Source organism: Myxocyprinus asiaticus, chromosome 37 (genome assembly GCF_019703515.2).
Source record: "Myxocyprinus asiaticus isolate MX2 ecotype Aquarium Trade chromosome 37, UBuf_Myxa_2, whole genome shotgun sequence".
NCBI lineage: Eukaryota > Metazoa > Chordata > Actinopteri > Cypriniformes > Catostomidae > Myxocyprinus > Myxocyprinus asiaticus.
In genome coordinates this window covers 23,605,001-23,623,155 of record NC_059380.1, presented here as the reverse complement: position 1 = coordinate 23,623,155, position 18,155 = coordinate 23,605,001, and the positions used below count along the sequence as shown (strand labels likewise).

Sequence of the window (18,155 nt, the reverse complement as noted above, 5' to 3'; positions counted from 1 at the left end):
TTGCCTCCAACTACTGGCTAAAATATGTAATTTCACAAAATTAAATGTAAAGAGACAAATCTCTTAACACATCTGCACCGCTCTTACACTTTAGTTTAGAATCGCACGAACACAAGCGGAGTGATACACAGAGTGATGCATCCAAGTGCTGATGGTGTGAGACCATCAGGACTCATGGAACCTCTCTCGCCCAATCAGATTCAAGGACCGGGACTAACTGTTGTATATTCTAAAATATTGCCCAATGTTTATGGAAAATCAGATAATCTGAAAGTTGTCTGGAAAAGACTTCAGACTGCTGAAGACCGTATCTGTCAATTTACTTTCATGAGTTGATGGACAGCTTTAGACCGTTCCAACTTGGCAGACACGCCGACGTATCGTGGCCCATAGGAACAGCTGCTAATGAGGTATCTAGGTATAGATGTTATGGTTTTTAGGGTCTAGGACTGTCACAGAGACAGGTGTGATTTCTCTCAGGATACTTATTTCAGTGATATCTCTCTGGTAGAAAGAACATTTTTAAATAAACCACTAAGAGCACCTTTACTATAATAAAATATACAATGATTTTTATTCCTTGTAATATCATGTATATTGAATAAATATATTTTATGTATATATTTAGTATCAGTGTTCAGAAAACCATTTTTAAATTAGCATGCCTAGAAAAAAAAATGTAAGAATGAAAATAAAACACACACACGTATTGATTTAATTTTGATTACACTTTTTTTCTAGGCAGGCTAATTTAAAAATGAGGTTTTCTGAACACACGTACTACAGTGAAGCTCAGGGTGTTTATGAGCTGAGTGTTCCGTTCACACTGTTACTGTTTGATTACTCAAGATAATGTTACTTAGCACTTCACCAGACGTGATCACACACGTAAGACCTCCCAGTCAACGCTAGAAAAAGATAATAATGGAGTAACATAGCCTATGTGACCATGAGCGGGTTTACTGGCAATACGAATGAAATCACAGAGGTAAGTTTTATTCAAACTACATTATAAGATTTATACCAGATACGATTTGATTTAATCAACACCTGCGATTGCACACGCCTGCCTGTGTTGTGTGTAATGTTTCCATTTGTTATTCATAAAGCGCGTGGAGCTTCATGTGTTTTATGTACCTGATGATCAGTTTGATCGGAGGTTGAATAAAGTGTCAGCTGATGCTGTGGACACTTTCATATCAGCTGGATTCATCAGGTCAGTTTACTGAGATCACTGAATTTACACCCGGGGCTAGTTGTCATACTTTTTACTCAAGTGAATATTTCTCAGGGAAGTTTTATTTTGAAAATCAGTTTCTGTATAGACGCATACCTTTAAAGCCTTAAATGCAAAAATACAAATATATTGAATATCATACCGTGTGTGTTGTGACCTATAGCGGGGTAAGTTGTCACAGTGGCAAAATTCTCTTCGTTTGAAATAGGTCTACTACTGTATCTAAAGTAAACCAGCAAACTTCCACAACATTTTACTCTTAACTTTTTAATGACTTTTCTGCAAAAGGTGAACAGTAAAACAATTATAAAACACAATATTTCAAGAAACAACAATAATGGAATGTAACACACAAAATTAATTAAACCTTTTGACCAACAGCAATTAATGAATCATCTGAAATGACAACTTGCCCCTGCCTGAAATTGATGAAAAATACCAATGAGAACACCTTCAATTATAATGGAACTTTATTATATAGTTGAGTCTTGCCTTAATGTATGCTAGTGTGGTTTTATAGTTGATTCAGATGTGAGTCTGTCTGATCTGTTTGTTTCAGAGTTGATTCAGATGTGAGTTTATCTGATCTCAGATCTGATCTCGGATCATTCCTCGGACTTGACAGGATCACTGATAAATATGTGTTTTTAAAATGTGTTGGCAGAAGTTTGGCTCTGGTGAGTAGCTACAATCACAGAATAATATACAAGATTTACTAATTAAGATGAATAAGGCAGCTTAAAAGAAACATGAGCATCTAACTAAATGCTGAAGGCATCTCTAATACACCAATACACCAACTAATGTTGATAACGACAAGTTTGCGAAACTTTAGGATAGATACATTTGGAGAATAAGTCCCATTTCAGATACTCTAAGTCCTCTTCTAGAATCCAGACTGATTTTATAATACATTAAATATGAATGATAACATGAATCATATTAACAATAACAGCCCCAATCCAATAATTTCCACATGAATTACTATTATAGTTTCAAATGTTATAAAACTGCTACTTTCATATACTGTATGTACATACTGATCTGTAAAGCATTATATAATGTTTGTTAATGACTTATGTTTAATTTAAAATAAATTGTTAGTACTTTTTCATTTTATGTCAGGTTAAATTCAGACAAGAGGGAGAATTGACAGTGAAATCATTCGCTCCACCATTTGTAAGTGCTTGTAACATGAAGGGCATCTAAGTTTATTTTGATTTACTGTAATTAACTTAGTTACTTTGGAGAAAGAAATGTCTTTTTTCTCTTGTATCCAATTTAGGCTCCTTTTCCAGAGCTTTACATTTTACCACTGTGTGAAAATGATAGTGGCCTCTGTTCCAGTTCACTCACTCCTGATACTTTAATAAGCAATGCTGACCCTCACAATCACAGACCAACATGTGCAACAGGTCAGATGAAAGAGCCCGTTAAATTTCCCTCAATCAATAAAGGAGCTCAGCAGTCTGTCCTAATGGATGAGGCAGAGGAGGAGACTGATGAAGATACAGCATCCATAGGAACTCAGCATATGACATGCAGTTCACAAGATCAGATGGAGCCCGTAAGCAAACAGCCTGGTATGAAAAGCTAACAACATAAAAAGAGACACACATTAAAAACCAAACCTGGATTGAGATTGAGTCCATATGGCATATTCATTTAAATAATTATGTAATTGCACTCCTATGGATTGGTCTTCTTCATCTCGAAATTTAACAGGTATAAATAAAAGTTCTTACTCAATACAAATCACTTGTTGTTTTTTTACATTTGTAGTAGAAAGACATGTGAAGCAGGAAGGCCTTTCTCAAGTGAAAATTGATACAATTACGAAAAAGAAGCACTGTTTAAAAAGAAAAGACAGAAATTCTGGAGCTCAAAAGTCATTTGGAGATTCAGTGTACTCTCCTGCACTGGCAAGGTGAGTTTAATTCTTTTGGCTTTGGCCATTGTGAAAGGAGCTTTGTTTTCTTTTAAACAAAGATGTAACAAAAGGCTAAATAAAGGCTTAGCTATATATTGGAATTACTGAATTGTCTTTAATACCCTGTTTTATACATCTAGGAAATTCAATAGCTCTCTGACACTGAAATCCAGTGGAGAAAAAACAGATGATGTGGTAAGATCTGATCATAGTGGTCTCATATTGCTGTCAATAAATAAATGCTGTGAGTTTATTTAATAAGTCATCCAAATTTTGTACTGTTTTCAAAAGTCCCTTGAAGACTCGGCAGACATCTTAGTAAGCTTATTTTTATGTAGGTTATAGGCAAACAAGTACAACTCCTGTCTGTTTGAATGGAGAGAAAGACTGAAATCTCCAAAGCTGCACATCAAGATTACAATTCAGTAATATATTTCAATTCAGAAATTAAGTGAAATTTAAATAGCTCTGTTGGACCATTCATTGCAAGTGAATGGGTACCAAAACTTTGAAGCTCCAAAAAAAAAAAAAAAAAAAAAAAAACACTCATAAAGGCAGCTTAAAAGTAATCCATAAGACTCCAGTGGTTAGGTTCATATCTTCAGAAGCGATATTGCAAGTGTAGGCGAGAAACAGATCAATCTTCACTTTCACATTGTTCTTCTTTTGTTTTTGGCGATTGCATTCTTCGTGCATATCGCCACCTACTGGCAGGGAGGAGAATTCATAGTAAAATAGGACTTAAATATCTGTTTCTCACCCACACATTTATAATAGCACTTCTGAAGATATAGATTTAACCACTGGTGTCTTATGGATTACTTTCGTGCTGCCTTTATGTGCTTTTTGGAGCTTCAAAATTTTGGTACCCATTTACTTGCATTGTGAGGGCCTACAGAGCTGAAATATTCTTCTAAAAATCATTGTTTGTGATCAGCAGTAGAAAATAAGTCATACACATCTGGGATGGCATGAGCGTGAGTAAATGATGAGAGAATTTTCATTTTTGGGTGAATTATCTCTAAGATTTTCCAGTGATCATTTTCCTACAAATCTCCTCCCCCTTCTGGATGCATCCAGGCTGAATTCAGACTGGCATACTGTCCTATCAACTTGTACTTAAGTTGATTCAACAAGTGTATTTGTCATCTCAACTCGCTTAACAAAATAAAGACTTGCCAGCTCCCAGCATGCATTGTAGCATGAATAAATATTGAGGTTAGTGTTGTAGGCTTTTTTTTTTTTTTTTTTTGTGCTTTATTTGCAGACTTTATTTGTGCTGCAGTTGTTGTTTTCGTCATTATTGTTGATTAATAGTTGTGTGGTGATTTTAAGAGCTCATCTTGTACTTCATGATGTTTATTGATTATCACCATTGCTGAGGTTTATGTGTCAAGTAATGACACAAATGTGCCTCCTATTCAAACTATCTAACGAACTAAACTGATTATGTTCAGTTAAATAAACTACATTCAATCAGTTCAGATGACCTACTTTATAATTTGTGAGATAAATGTTACTGATTAAGTCAGTTAAACTCAAAATGCCTATGCAAAAAAAGGCACTAAATATAATGAGTCGAATTAACTAAAAATTTTTTGCAGTGTAGTATGCAATTCTGAACTCTGCTCCAGACTCATATTCTTTTTTAGTAGAGATCTTCCAGACAAAACAGGAAGTGAAGCACCTGTAAATGGCTCATCCTCATAAAGACACCAAGAAGTTTATTGGCTGAGTAAAATTCCTCACGCAGCTGGCATTTAGGACAGACATTGTTGGGGGATGCTTTCAGAGTGGATTTTATGTGTTTTACAGGTTTTTGTGAGTAGACCAAACTCTCCACTCCCAGCAGCGTGTAGTTCTTCACTGTCTGCATACTCCATGCCACTTCATACACAACAAACCACCACTAGTAAGACAGCAATAGCAATGCTAATGGTCTAATAGAACAAGTGCTCTTGTCATTGAAAACTGAGTGTAACATTTTCTGCTTCTAGGTTGTGAGTTGATGGATGAAATCAAGCTACTCAAAGAACAGAGAAAAGAGCTTGAACAAACAAGACGAGAGCTTCTGAAAAAGGGAAGAGAGCTTTTAGCTCTTAACAGACACCGCAGGAACCAAGGTATGGACTCCTGGTCAATTAAAGGAAAGTCTGGTCCTTATTGCAACTTATTCTGGCCAAGAACCACCCACTTTGATAGGAAGAGACAGTCTGACTGACAGGTAAAATGACCAACCAAAGCTTTCTTTGTTTTATATGCTATTTAGGGGAAGATTGAACTGAAATAGATTATATCACAGGCGCTAAACACTAAAAAAAAAGCAGACAATTTCTATAGACTTTGTGATCAGAAATTCTGTCCAAAATAAGTACTTATTATTTCACAGATAAAACTTAAAAAAACAAAGTGGAATATACAGTTCTGCTCATGGATATCTAGGATATCTACTTGTTACTAAGTGTCTCAGGCAAAACTTTAAAAGCTTCGATAGCTAACCTACTGTACATGGCCAACTTTACTGATTCTATCAACCTATAGGTAGTACCTTTTCAACTTGACTTTGATGAAAAGGATTGATAAAAAAAACCCTGTGCGCCCCTACTCCCAGATTTTGCGTAAAGCCAACCAATCAGATCAGAGCTTGCCAGATCGAGAAAGTGCTTACCAATAAGCATCAGAAGGGACTGTGGACGGTCTTAAGCTAAGACAAATACACCAATTCAATTAAACTAATACACTTCCCAACACACTTTGAATTAGCATTGTGGATTAAATTTTGCCTTGTCCAACAATTAAACATATACATTCCCAATAGTTAAATATACTCTGTACACCCTCAAGAATTAAACATACTGAACATGGAGGTCATATGAATAGAAAATGAATTTATGGTAATTTGCTCTTTCAGTTCATCTGGGATATCTGAGGGTTTCAGTCTCACTTCAATCTGTCAGATCTCAATGTTTTTGTGTTTGTGTGCTACGATTTATTTGTTCGCCTCTCCAGCACGGGACCGGTGGAAGAGGAAATATTTTGACACTAAAAAGGCAACAGCACTACTGGAAGACACACTTAAGAGTGCGCGTCTGGAACTTCACACCTTCTATTGCAAAATGCTACAACAACTCCAAGCTCGAGATGGTGCAAAACGACAAAGTCTGGCAGGGAAACCATCCAGCACAAACATAAAGGTAATGTTTGCCCCAATTCAGAAAAATAATGTAGCAAGAACATCAAAATGTGTAAATGTTTTTTTTTTTTTTTATTGTATTTTTTATTTGTAGGAATATTAGCTCCCCAGCAAGGATGTAAATAGCCATTTCTTTATTTTTTAACTTAAAGCTGAAGTGTGTAATATTTTATGTAAAAAATGAATACTAAACAATTTGTAGGTTGATTCCTCCGAAAAGTGAAAACATTGTGGCTCAGTGGCATAATCAATAATAATTGCTCGGTTCAATGGAGTATTCTGATCAGCCTGACATAAAAACATTGGTTCAATAGTATGAGTTTAGGGTGGGACTATCTGTTTGTTCATTCAATGGAAGGCAGGGACAGTGTTCAGAAAACCTGTTTGAATACATTATTTTTGCAATACTGCTTTATGTTAGCGTCGCAGAAATTACACACTTCACCGTTAAAATTTTTACATAGTGTTTTGTCACCTACAGAATGAGCTCATTATCCAGATTATGACGGAGAGCTGTGAAATTGATAATCTGAAAAAAAATGTGGATGATGCTAAAATGAAACTGGCCACAGAGATCAAGGTACTGAACAGTCATGCACCAGTCGTTATGTTGGCTTGACGAAGCCAACATACTCTTATTCTACTTACTTTTTCTAGGGTTTTTCCAAAATCCCTAAACCAAGACCAAAATTACACCATGTAACAATTCTGTTTTTTGGGTTCCTGTGTAGTAAGTGTTATTTACTAATTGCTTATGCCTCAGAAGTGTAGAAAATGGCTATTATTCCCCACAAACTTTTGATGAAAAGGACTGATATTTTGAAATTTACCTATTTTCCAGAATATTCCAGATAGATTCAGTGCTAAGTAAACTTGGAGTAACTTGTAGAACTTTCTAGAACTCTCCAGTAATATAAATAGTAGTATAAATACAGGGGCCTTAAGCCCACCTGTTCAGTTTAGTTCCAGCTGTTCAGTGGATACATATCAAGACCTTGCTGGATGCCTTGAAGTATGAGTACGGCTGGGAGGTCATAGGAGATTTCAAAATGGTGGCATATCTGATGGGTCTCCAAGGCGGTTTTACCAAATTTCACTGCTATCTTTGCCTTTGGGACAGCAGGGACACCAAGGCACACTACCATAGGCGGGACTGGCCACAGCGGACCGAGTTCTCTGTGGGAAGGAACAATGTCAAGTGGGAGCCACTGGTGGACCCCCGGAAGGTGCTGATGCCACCACTGCACATCAAATTGGGCCTTATGAAACAATTTGTCAGAGCTCTAGATAAGGAGTCGGCAGCCTTCAAGTACCTTCAAGACTTCTTCCCTAAGCTGTCTGAGGCAAAGGTCAAAGCCGGTGTCTTCGTCAGACCACAGATAAAGAAGATCCTGGAGTGCAATGAATTCCCCAAGAAGCTCACTAGTAAGGAGAAAGCGGCTTGGAACAGCTTTGTCGCAGTGGTTCGGGGCTTCCTGGGTAATCACAAGGCCGAAAACTATGTGGAGCTGGTTGAGACTCTGGTGAAGAACTATGGCACAATGGGCTGTAGGATGTCCCTCAGAGTCCATATCCTTGATGCTCATCTTGATAAATTCAAGGAGAACATGGGAGCATACTTGGAGGAGCAAGGCGAGCACTTCCACCAGGATATACTGGACTTTGAACACCGCTACCAAGGACAGTATAACGAGAACATGATGGGAGACTACATTTGGGGGCTGATTCATGAAAGTGATTTACAGCATAATCGTAAATCTCGAAAAACTACTCACTTCTAAATCTTTTGTAGTCATTTATGTATTACTTTAGTATAAATACATGTTAATTTGGATTCATATGTTGTTTTTTCTCTGACTTTATGTGAACGAAAAGACACAAATTCGCCGTTTTCTCACTGGAAATAGGTACATTTCAAAATATCACTGTCCTGGTCACAAAAGCAAAGTTTGTGGGAAATAATAGCCATTTTCTATACTTTTGAGGCATAAGCAATTAGGAAATAACACATACTACCCAGGAACAAAAATTGTGTTACATAGTGTTATCAATTGTAACTTATCCTACAGCTTTCAAGCTACATCCACCAAACCTGGCACAGACCTTCAGACTGTTTTAGTATTGCTATACATTTTCTAACTGAACAGAATGATGTTCGCATAGAGAACCATCAAAAATTCAAAAAATCTCATTGACTTACATTGACAGTGTTCATAAGGGCCAACTGAATGCTTGCTAATTCAAACTCCAACTATCAAAAAATTAAAACATAAACACACAAAAGTTCTGCTATATCATGGCTTTAGGTTACAATACAAAATCTATCTCATCTAATCATATCTAATCATCTATCTGTATATCTTTCTAAAGGTTTATCTGAAGGTCTACTTGACAATCTATTTATACTTTTAAAACTCTAAGACAAAGGCTTTGTCAAGCCAACATCAAAGTTTGTCTTGACAAACTTTACCTTTTTAATTTCTGTTATTATAATTTCATCAATGACATCACGTTTGGGTGTGCATTTTTTTATTTCTCTAGTTGAGAAAGCAAGCAGCAACGGAGCTACGAGACCTGAAAGCAGAACTGATGCAGAAGAGATCTCAGTTATGAAGAAAGTGTGTACTGATCTTGAAACACTATCTGTTTTAAGACCTGTGTCTGTTCAGCAATTCAGTGCCGTTATAGCATTAGAGATGCAACAAAATTTCATGCAATGTTTTTTTGTGGACAAGTAGATTTTTTATTTTTTTTATTATTTCTTTAAAAAAAAAAAAAAAAAAAAAAAAAAAAAATTCTGAATCCAAGAAACCGACTTTACATTTACATAAAGCAAAACAACAACAGTATTTAAGGAATTGTACTAATCTTTTTTAAATTGCAGGGATTTTAATAATGCATTTATAATAGCTGTTTATAAGTGTGTGCATAATTTTTTGCAATTCCGTTTGGTGGTAGATCATCAATTTAATGGTTTTTAAAGAAACACTTGTGGAGTCTCACAGAAAAAATACCTATTACCATACAACAGTATTATCTAATCCTATGCTGATTTAGAATCATGGTATATGCAAATATTTAGATGTGCCGTTCCCATCAAATTCTTTTCAATTTGTTCAGTTAAAACTTATTCACATTCAATTACAACATACAAGGTTTTATTAGGTTTGCTGTCCAGGAATGTACCATTCATTCAGTGTTGTTTGTAATAAAACCATAAAAATAAATCAATCTGACATGTATTGATGGTGAGGACTATGCCTCCAGACCTTAGACAAATGTGTACGAACTAGCTGGAGGATCCTAGGAGACAGCAGCCGACTTCCTGTGTTCACTGGGCGTAAGGGCGTTCCACATGTCCGCAGTCTGTTGCCGGGCGATCGTATCATTACTGTAGTCCAGAAGATTTCCATTCCACATGCCGATTCCTTTCAGACCATGTTGTGTCACATAGGCTGCTTTCAGAGCAATGCTTTCTGGGTCATCGTACCATACTTGATGGACCCTGCCATATGTGTCCTGAAAATAAAGATAAAAAAAAAAGTGGTATTGATGTTTTTTTGCACACGCTGTCTGCTTTGTTTTAGCACCCAATTCATTAAAAGAATTACGCAAATCAGGTAACTGCGCAAACGTGCCCAAATTTACGTGCTGAATGCAATTTGAACATAGGGCTTGTTCCACTTGATATCCACTTGTTGTTCTGAAGAAAATCTAGTTGAGATCCACTGGATTAGAGTAAGTATTGTGAGCAAATCTTTGATAAAAGACACATTTATAACTAATATAGTACCTTGTAGTTGTAGTAAGGAGCTTGCTGGTTCTCATCCCAGAGTCTACCCGATATAGAGCTGTTGATCTGTTTCATCATAATGCTGTAGGGAATTTGTCTGCCAGATGCATCACTACACGGTGCACCTCTGAATGGCACTTTTGGAATTGTACAAATTCCATCCTGTTAGAATAACAGAGAGCACCACACAGCATATCAGTTAAGGCTATTTGCACTGATCTTTTCTATTGTCTATCCTCATTCTACTGTACTGTACATGTCTTCTATTTGAACATGAGTTTAGTTAAAGGTCACTTTAACAACAAAGTCCATTTCTTACTATTGTCCTTTCGCATTTGCAGGCATTTTTCATTCATTTTATCTGTGTTGAGGCCATTGCGAGCTCACTGTGTGCTTAAAATAAATTGTGTTATAACGTCATTATGAATGATAGGGTAAAGGTTATATTTATCAATATAACAATATCAATAATATTTTCCAGTTTGCATTATTTGTTAATTATTTATGCAAGACCTGTCATAAAATCAAGAACCAGCTCAACACACTAGTTTGTTGTTCAAATTACTAAGCTTACATCAAATTCCCCCAGGTTCCTTAAAGGAACCGTTCACCCAAAAATTAAAATTCTCTCATCCTTTATTCACTGTCGTGCCATCCCAGATGTGTATGACTTTCTTTATTGAATGGTGACCAAAACTTAAGGTCCAAAAAGCACATGAAGGGAGCATAAAAGTAATCCATAAGACTTCAGTGGTTTAATCCATGTCTTCAGAAGCAATCTAATCGGTTTTGGGTGAGAACAGACCAAAATACTGTATAACTCCTTTTTCAATGTACATCTAGCCATTGCAGTCTCTAGGCACGATCATGATTTCAACAGAGCACTAGATGGTGCTAATAAGTGTAATTGAGCTTGAAATTATGAACACCAAGCAGACTGCTGATGTCAAGATTTATAGTGGAAAAAGGAGTCATATTTTTGGTCTATTATCATTCAAAACCGATTGGACCGTTTCAAAAAACATGGATTAAACCATTGGAGTCTTATGGATTACTTTTATGCTGCCTTTATGTGCTTTTTGGAGCTTCATACCTGTGGTAACTTACATTGTATGGACCTACAGAGCTGAAATATTCTTCTAAAAATCTTTGTGTTCATCTGAAGAAATTAAGTCATGTATATCTGGGATGGCATGAGGATGAGTAAATGATGAGAACATTTTTATATTTGGGTGAACAATTTCTTTCAGCAGTTACTGAAAACGTATTTATTACATATGGCTAGTAGCAAACCTGATCACAAAAGAATCCATTTCTAATCTGAGATGTTAGTATTGTATTTTAAATTGTAAGTTTTTAAGAAAATATATGTTAAGAACATAAATGTTAATTGCTTACCTTTGAGAAATTTAGGCAGGTGTAGTCATAACCATACCATGGAACACCCATCACAAGTTTTTTTGGATCTATTTTCATGTTGATATATTGATCATAGGCTGAAAGAACAAACATTTGTCTTAAAGGGATAGTTCACCCAAAAATGAAAATTCTCTCATCCTTTACTCACTGTCGTGCCATCCCAGATGTGTGTGACTTTCTTTATTAAGCAGAACACAAGCAAAGATTTTTAGAAGAATATCTCAGCTCTGTAGGTCCACAATGTAGGTGACTCCAGTGGTTTAATCCATGTGTTCAGACACAATATGATAGGTGTGGGAGAGAAACGGATCAATATTTAAGTAATTTTGTTTTTCTTCATAAATTCTCCTCCCTGCCCAGTAGGGGGCGATATGCATGAAGACTGGGAATCACCAAAAACAGAAGGAGAATGTCAAAGTGAAAGTGGAGATTGACTGAGCATGGTGGAGAATTTATAGTAAAAAGGACTTAAATATTGATCTGTTTCTCACCCAAACCTTTCATATCGCTTCTGAAGATATAGATTTAACCACCAGAGTCGTCTGGAGTACTTTTATGTTGCCCTTATGTAAATTTTGGAGCTTCAAAATTTTGGCACCCATTCACCTGCATTGTGTGGACCTACAGAGCTGAAATATTCTTTAAAAAAAAAATCTTAATTTGTGTTCAACAGTTGAAAAAGTCATATACATCTGGAATGGCATGAGGGTGAGTAAATCATGAGAGAATTTACATTTTTGGGTGAACTATCCCTTTAAATTGGGGTGTGTTGGAAACACAAAAAGGCAAAATTTCATTTGAACAGTGTGTTTCAATAAATGCAGACCATATTGAATATGCAGTGATGTACAGAATCGAGGCATTTGGGGAATTTATTCAGTGATGACTTGTCAGATTTGAAATTTGTTATCAACACATTGCTTACCTATCAGTGTCTGATTGAAGGGTGCATTTGCCATGGCAATACAATCACCCCAGATCTGGCTTTGTTCGTCATATGACATCACAAACAAGAGGTCACATGAATCTGCAATAGCAAGGTAGTCATAGCAACGCTTATCGATGCATTTGGGTGACCAAGCCACATCAAATGATACCTATGATTCATGGTAAGATAACAGTTTTTCAGGGGTCTTGACAGATGAGAATAGATGACATAATTTTCTGTGTTATGCGCTTTTACCTGAGAGCCTGGGATCTCTTTATGGAAACTTTCAGTTGTCTCTTTGACTAGCGCTGTCAAAGCATAATATTCAGGAGAACCAGTCTCTACTGCATGCTCAATGTCTATGTTAATTCCATCCATGAACTGACTTTGTGCCAGTTTGACCTTTCCTTGGATCCAAGCTGTCCTGTTTACTGGATCCACTATATCTGAGAGTGGTACATCTCCTGTGAAGAACATTTCATAATAGATCACACAAACAGAAAAACAACTGACTTGAAGAACATATATTTTATCATTTGATTTGAATTTTGAAATGTACATTGTTATCAAAAGATTAAAAATGTTTGAGTTCCAGGCTAGATGACCCTACCTTTCAGAACCAACCGGGCCCCTTTGGAGTGAGCGTAACACATTAGTTCAGCATCATACTCTCCAAAAGCAGCAACTGTTGTCACTTTGGTCCAGTCATAAAACTTCCAAGCCTTTTTCCCCACATCAAATACAAATACCTGGAAGAGATGCATTAGAACTTGTGTCTACCAGAATAAAATTATATAACTTTAATTACGGAGTATAAAAATGTAAAGTCTATGTAGATTGCAGGGTTTTTTTTTTTCTCGCATGATGCGATGCAACACAGTGAAAGCATTTGCAGTGAACATCATGCAGTTATGCATTTACGGTAGTTGTGAGTTTCATATATCCTATATATTCATATCTGAACATCTTTTAAAGGGATAGTTCACCCAAAAATTTAATTTCTCTCATTATTTACTCACCCTCATGATATCCCAAGTGTGTATGACTTTTTTCTTCACCAGAACATATTTGAAGAAAAATAGAAAAATATCTTAGCTCAGTAGGTCCTTAAAATGCAAGTGAATGGAGATTTCTCTTTTGAAGCTCCAAAAATCACAGACAGTCTGCATAAACGTCATCGATATGACTCCAGCGGTTAATTTAATGTCTTCTAAATTGACACGATCGCTTTTTGGTGTGAATTTAAGTACTTTTTTTAACTCTAAATCATGTTTCCGGGCAGGAGCGGTACGCGCGTGGCATAATCGCATTGGCATTTGAAACACGTGAGAATTGAGGCAAATGCGTCACAACCGGAAGAGCAGCGCTGTTTACAAGTGAGGAGGAGGAACGCTGTACAGTAGCTTGGTTGGTTTTGATTTAGATCTGTATTTATCTGTTTCTTAACTCACAATGGTGCATTTGTGTGCTCATCCTGGATGTCTCAACCGAGAAGAGAACGTGAGATTACCTCTATATCATGGCAACGGAATACGCCACATGAGAGACCGCTTGGACTCCACCCTCTCGTGACTCCTAACGTAAATGATGGTTTAGAGTTAGAAAGTACTTAAATAGTGATTTTTCGCACCAAAAGTGATCATATCTCTTTAGAAGAAATGTATTTTACCGCTTGAGTTGTATCGATGATGTTTATGCTGACTGTCTGTGATTTTTGGAGCTTCAAAAGAGACATCTCCATTTACTTGCATTTTAAGGACCAACTGAGCTGAGATATTTTCTATTTTTCTTCAAATGTGTTCTGGTGAAGAAAGAAAGTCATACACACCTGGGATATCATGAGGTTGAGTAAATAATGAGAGAATTTTCATTTTTGGGTGAACTATCCCTTTAGATTATCTAAAGACATTTTTAACAAGACTTTTTTTAAAAAAGACATTTAAATTTTTTTTTTTTTTACATATAAAGTGCCCTAAGTTGAAGAAGTTACATATATATATAATTAATAGAAATATATATATATATATATATATATATATATATATATATATATATATATATATATATATATATACACACACACTGATCAGCCACAACATTAAAACCACTGACAGGTGAAGTGAATAACATTAATTATATCGTTACAATGGCACCTGTCAAGGGGTAGGATATATTAGACAGCAAGTGAACAGTCCGTTCTTGAATTTTATGTGTTGTAAGCAGGAAAAATGGGCAAGCGTAAGGATCTGAGAGACTTTGACAAAGGCCAAATTATGATGGCTAGATGACTGGGTCAGAGCATCTCCAAAACGGCAGGTCTTATATATATTTATTATATATATATATTCAAGCCACAGTGTCTCGCACCCACTGTGAAATTTGGTAAAGGATCGATGATGATCTGGGGGTGCTTCAGCAAGGCTGGAATCGGGCAGATTCGTCTTTGTGAAGGACGCATGAATCAAGCCACGTACAAGGTTATCCTGGAAGTAAACTTGCTTCCTTTTGCTCTGACAATGTTCCCCAACTCTGAAGATTGTTTTTTCCAGCAGGACAATGCTCCATGCCACACAGCCAGATCAGTTAAGGTGTGGATGGAGGACCACCGGCTCAAGACCCTGTCATGGCCAGCCCAATCTCCAGACCTGAACCCCATTGAAAACCTCTGGAATGTGATCAAGAGGAAGATGGATGGCCACAAGCCATCAAACAAAGCTGAGCTCCCTGAATTTTTGTGCCAGGAGTGGCATAAAGTCACCTAACAGCCATGTGAAAGACTGGTGGAGAGCATGCCAAGATGCATGAAAGCTGTGATTGAAAATCAGGATTATTCCACCAAATATTGATTTCTGAACTCTTCCTAAGTTAAAACATTAGTATTGTTTTGTTTAAAAATGAATAAGAACATGTTTTCATTTCATTATTCGAGGTCTGAAAGCACTGCATCTTTTTTGTTATTTTGACCAGTTGTCATTTTCTGAAAAATTTTTGTTTGGAATTTGGGAGAAATGTCGACAGTACTTTATAGAATAAAACAAAAATGTTAATTTTACTCAAACACATACCTATAAATAGTAAATCCAGAGAAACTACATTTTTGTCACAGAAGGTAGCGTTTTGGTTAATCAGGGCAAGACAGACTGGGGACAAATCAGGGAAACTTCTTGCCAGATACATAAAACAGAGAGTGTTTTTTCCACCATTCCTTTGGTATTCTGGAGGCAATATATTTACTTCTGTCACAGATATAATAAAGCCTTTAAATAATTATATTTCTATTTTTATAGCTCCACGTCTATGTCTACCGATAAGGATATTAGCAACTTCGTAGAGCCATTAGAACTCCCTAAATTGACGAAAAAAGACTTTCTTGACTCAGACATTATTTTGGAGGAGCTTGTTGAGGTAATTAAAGCCTTGCCAACAGGTAAGGCACCGAGGCCAGATGGTTTTGCCGCAGAATTTTTTAGATCTTATGTCACAGAACTGGCTCCACTTATGTTAGAAGTTTACACAGAGTCATTAAAGAAAGGTGAACTAACGCCAACCATGACACAAGCCCTGATTAGTCTCATTCTTACAAAAGATAAAGACCCAAAGGAATGAAAAAGTTATCGTCCAATTTCCCTGATCCAGTTAGATGTAAAAATACTGCTTAAAATTCTGGCTAATTGATTACACAGAGTAATTACATCTATTATACATACAGATCAAGTGGGGTTTATTCGTGGTCTTAGTTCTTCTGATAATATTAGATGTTTTAAAAATATTATGTTGGCAGTAGCAAATGGGAACACTTTTATTGGGTGGATTAAGTTACTTTCTAAACAACCGATAGCGGCAGTGCAAACAAATGGATTAATTTCTTTCTCTTGATAGCAGAAACCGGCAAGGCTGTCCTCTCTCCCCTTTATTATTCTGTCTTGCCCTGGAACCATTAGAAGCCACAATAAGAAAAGAGGAAGATTTTCCTGGCATTGTAGCAAGAGCTGTGGTGCATAAACTTCTACTTTATGCAGATGATATATTATTATTTGTCTCTGTCCCAAGTAGATCTATGCTTAGCATCCATAAAATTAATTCTTTCTCCAAATTTTCAGGATACAGGGTGAATTGGTCTAAACTGGAAGCTCTTGCTCTGACAGCATATTGCCCTGCCATGGCTTTCCAACCTGGCACCTTTCAATGGCCCAAGCAAGGTATTAGGTATTTAGGCATTTTATTTCCAGCAAATTTGAGAGATTTAGTTAGAGTTAATTTTGATCCATTAATGAAAAGGTTCTCATGTGATGTGGATAGGTGGGCTTCACTACAATTGTCTATGGCAGGGAAGGTCAATGTTATAAAAATGAACTGTATCCCCAAATTCAATTATGTAATATAGTCTCTCCATTTAGAAGTTCCTCTTTCTTACTTTAAAAATTTGATAGAATATTTATAGTCTTTTATTTGGAATGGTAAATGACCTCGGCTGCGTAAGTAACACAGACCAATTGACAAAGGAGGTTTAGGCCTCCCCAAAAAATTTTTTATTATTATGCTTTTAGTCTCAGACAACTGGCCCATTGGTCTCTTCCCCCTGAGAGAGACCCTCCCTGGTACTACATTGAACAAGCGGTCCTTGCCCCAATCACCAGTGCAAAGTCTTTCTATCAAAACTGCCTAAAGAAGTAAAAATGCATCACATTATTTCACACTTACATTAAGTATGGACAAAGGTTGCCTGTATGTTCAATTTTGATACTTACTTAATTGTTTCCTCAAGCATAAGAATGAACCCCAAACTGTGTATTAACATGATGTCCCCTTTATGAAAACTGAGCCTTGAGATCATTTGAAAATATATCACAGCAATTTGGTATTTCTAGGTCTCATTTTTCAGGTATTTACAGTTGCGCCATCTACTTTGTACTATTTTTGGGGCTAGTACACAGCCCCCTAAAGCTGCAGACACCCTCTGTATGGTGCTCACAGCCTTTGGAAAGAGGCATTAAGCGTCAGTGTATTATTCCTCATTGATTCAGAGTCTTGGTGACAGGGCCTTAACAGCTCTTAAGAGTTTATGGGAAAGAGATTTGAACTTGGTATTGGAGGATGGGGAGTGGGAAAGAATTACAAATAAAATGTTAAAACTATGTCTAGGGATGCAAGGGTATGCCTTATTCAGTTTAAGATTTTGCATCGATTCTGCTGGACTCCCTCTAGATTGTTTATGCTTGGTTTAAAAGACACACCTACCTGCTGGCGATGTCAGTTGGAGGATGGACACATAGCCCATGTTCTGTGGTTCTGTGCTAAGATTCAAGAATTCTGGTTAAGAGCTCAGAATTGTATCTGTGAGATTTTAGATACTCATATTTCATTCTGCCACAGATTATGTATATTGGGTGATGGGGCGGTTATTAAAGTAGGTGACAAATTTACAGAAAGCTGGGTCCAAACTAGTGTAATGATTGGCAGACAGATAATTCTTAGAGGATGGAAGTCAATTGGCCCTCCCACATTTTAAGAATGGTTCACCAAATTGGGCAGGGTGGCGGCAGTTGAAAAGATCTCATATAAGCAGCTTGACAGATTGGACGCGTATGGTAAGAAATGGGATAGGTATTTGTGGAAGGCTCTCAGTAAGGACCATGTGGAGAGAGACAAAATTGT

At 36.6% G+C, this 18,155-nt stretch overlaps 2 protein-coding genes across 2 annotated transcripts in view; one reads left to right on the top strand and one right to left on the bottom strand.

Moving 5' to 3' along the window:
• The first annotated feature begins 925 nt into the window (after positions 1-925).
• On the top strand, positions 926-9,019 carry spata1 (spermatogenesis associated 1). Its single transcript, XM_051676001.1, has 12 exons — positions 926-988; positions 1,110-1,216; positions 1,797-1,914; positions 2,363-2,416; positions 2,523-2,820; positions 3,020-3,164; positions 3,308-3,362; positions 4,983-5,079; positions 5,165-5,290; positions 6,177-6,361; positions 6,842-6,940; positions 8,902-9,019. Exons 1-12 carry the CDS (start codon positions 950-952, stop codon positions 8,971-8,973), a joined length of 1,395 nt encoding a protein of 464 aa, XP_051531961.1. The 5' UTR covers positions 926-949; the 3' UTR covers positions 8,974-9,019.
• A 108-nt stretch (positions 9,020-9,127) lies between these two features.
• Positions 9,128-18,155, bottom strand: part of ctbs (chitobiase, di-N-acetyl-) — a 10,042-nt gene continuing 1,014 nt past the window's right edge. Inside the window, exons 2-7 of the mRNA XM_051676002.1 lie at positions 13,111-13,249; positions 12,756-12,964; positions 12,498-12,669; positions 11,552-11,649; positions 10,154-10,315; positions 9,128-9,879 (exon numbers count right to left, since the gene is read on the bottom strand). Of these exons, the coding sequence (XP_051531962.1) occupies positions 9,664-9,879; positions 10,154-10,315; positions 11,552-11,649; positions 12,498-12,669; positions 12,756-12,964; positions 13,111-13,249 (996 nt within the window). The 3' untranslated portion in view covers positions 9,128-9,663. The remainder of the gene's footprint in view (positions 9,880-10,153; positions 10,316-11,551; positions 11,650-12,497; positions 12,670-12,755; positions 12,965-13,110; positions 13,250-18,155) is intronic.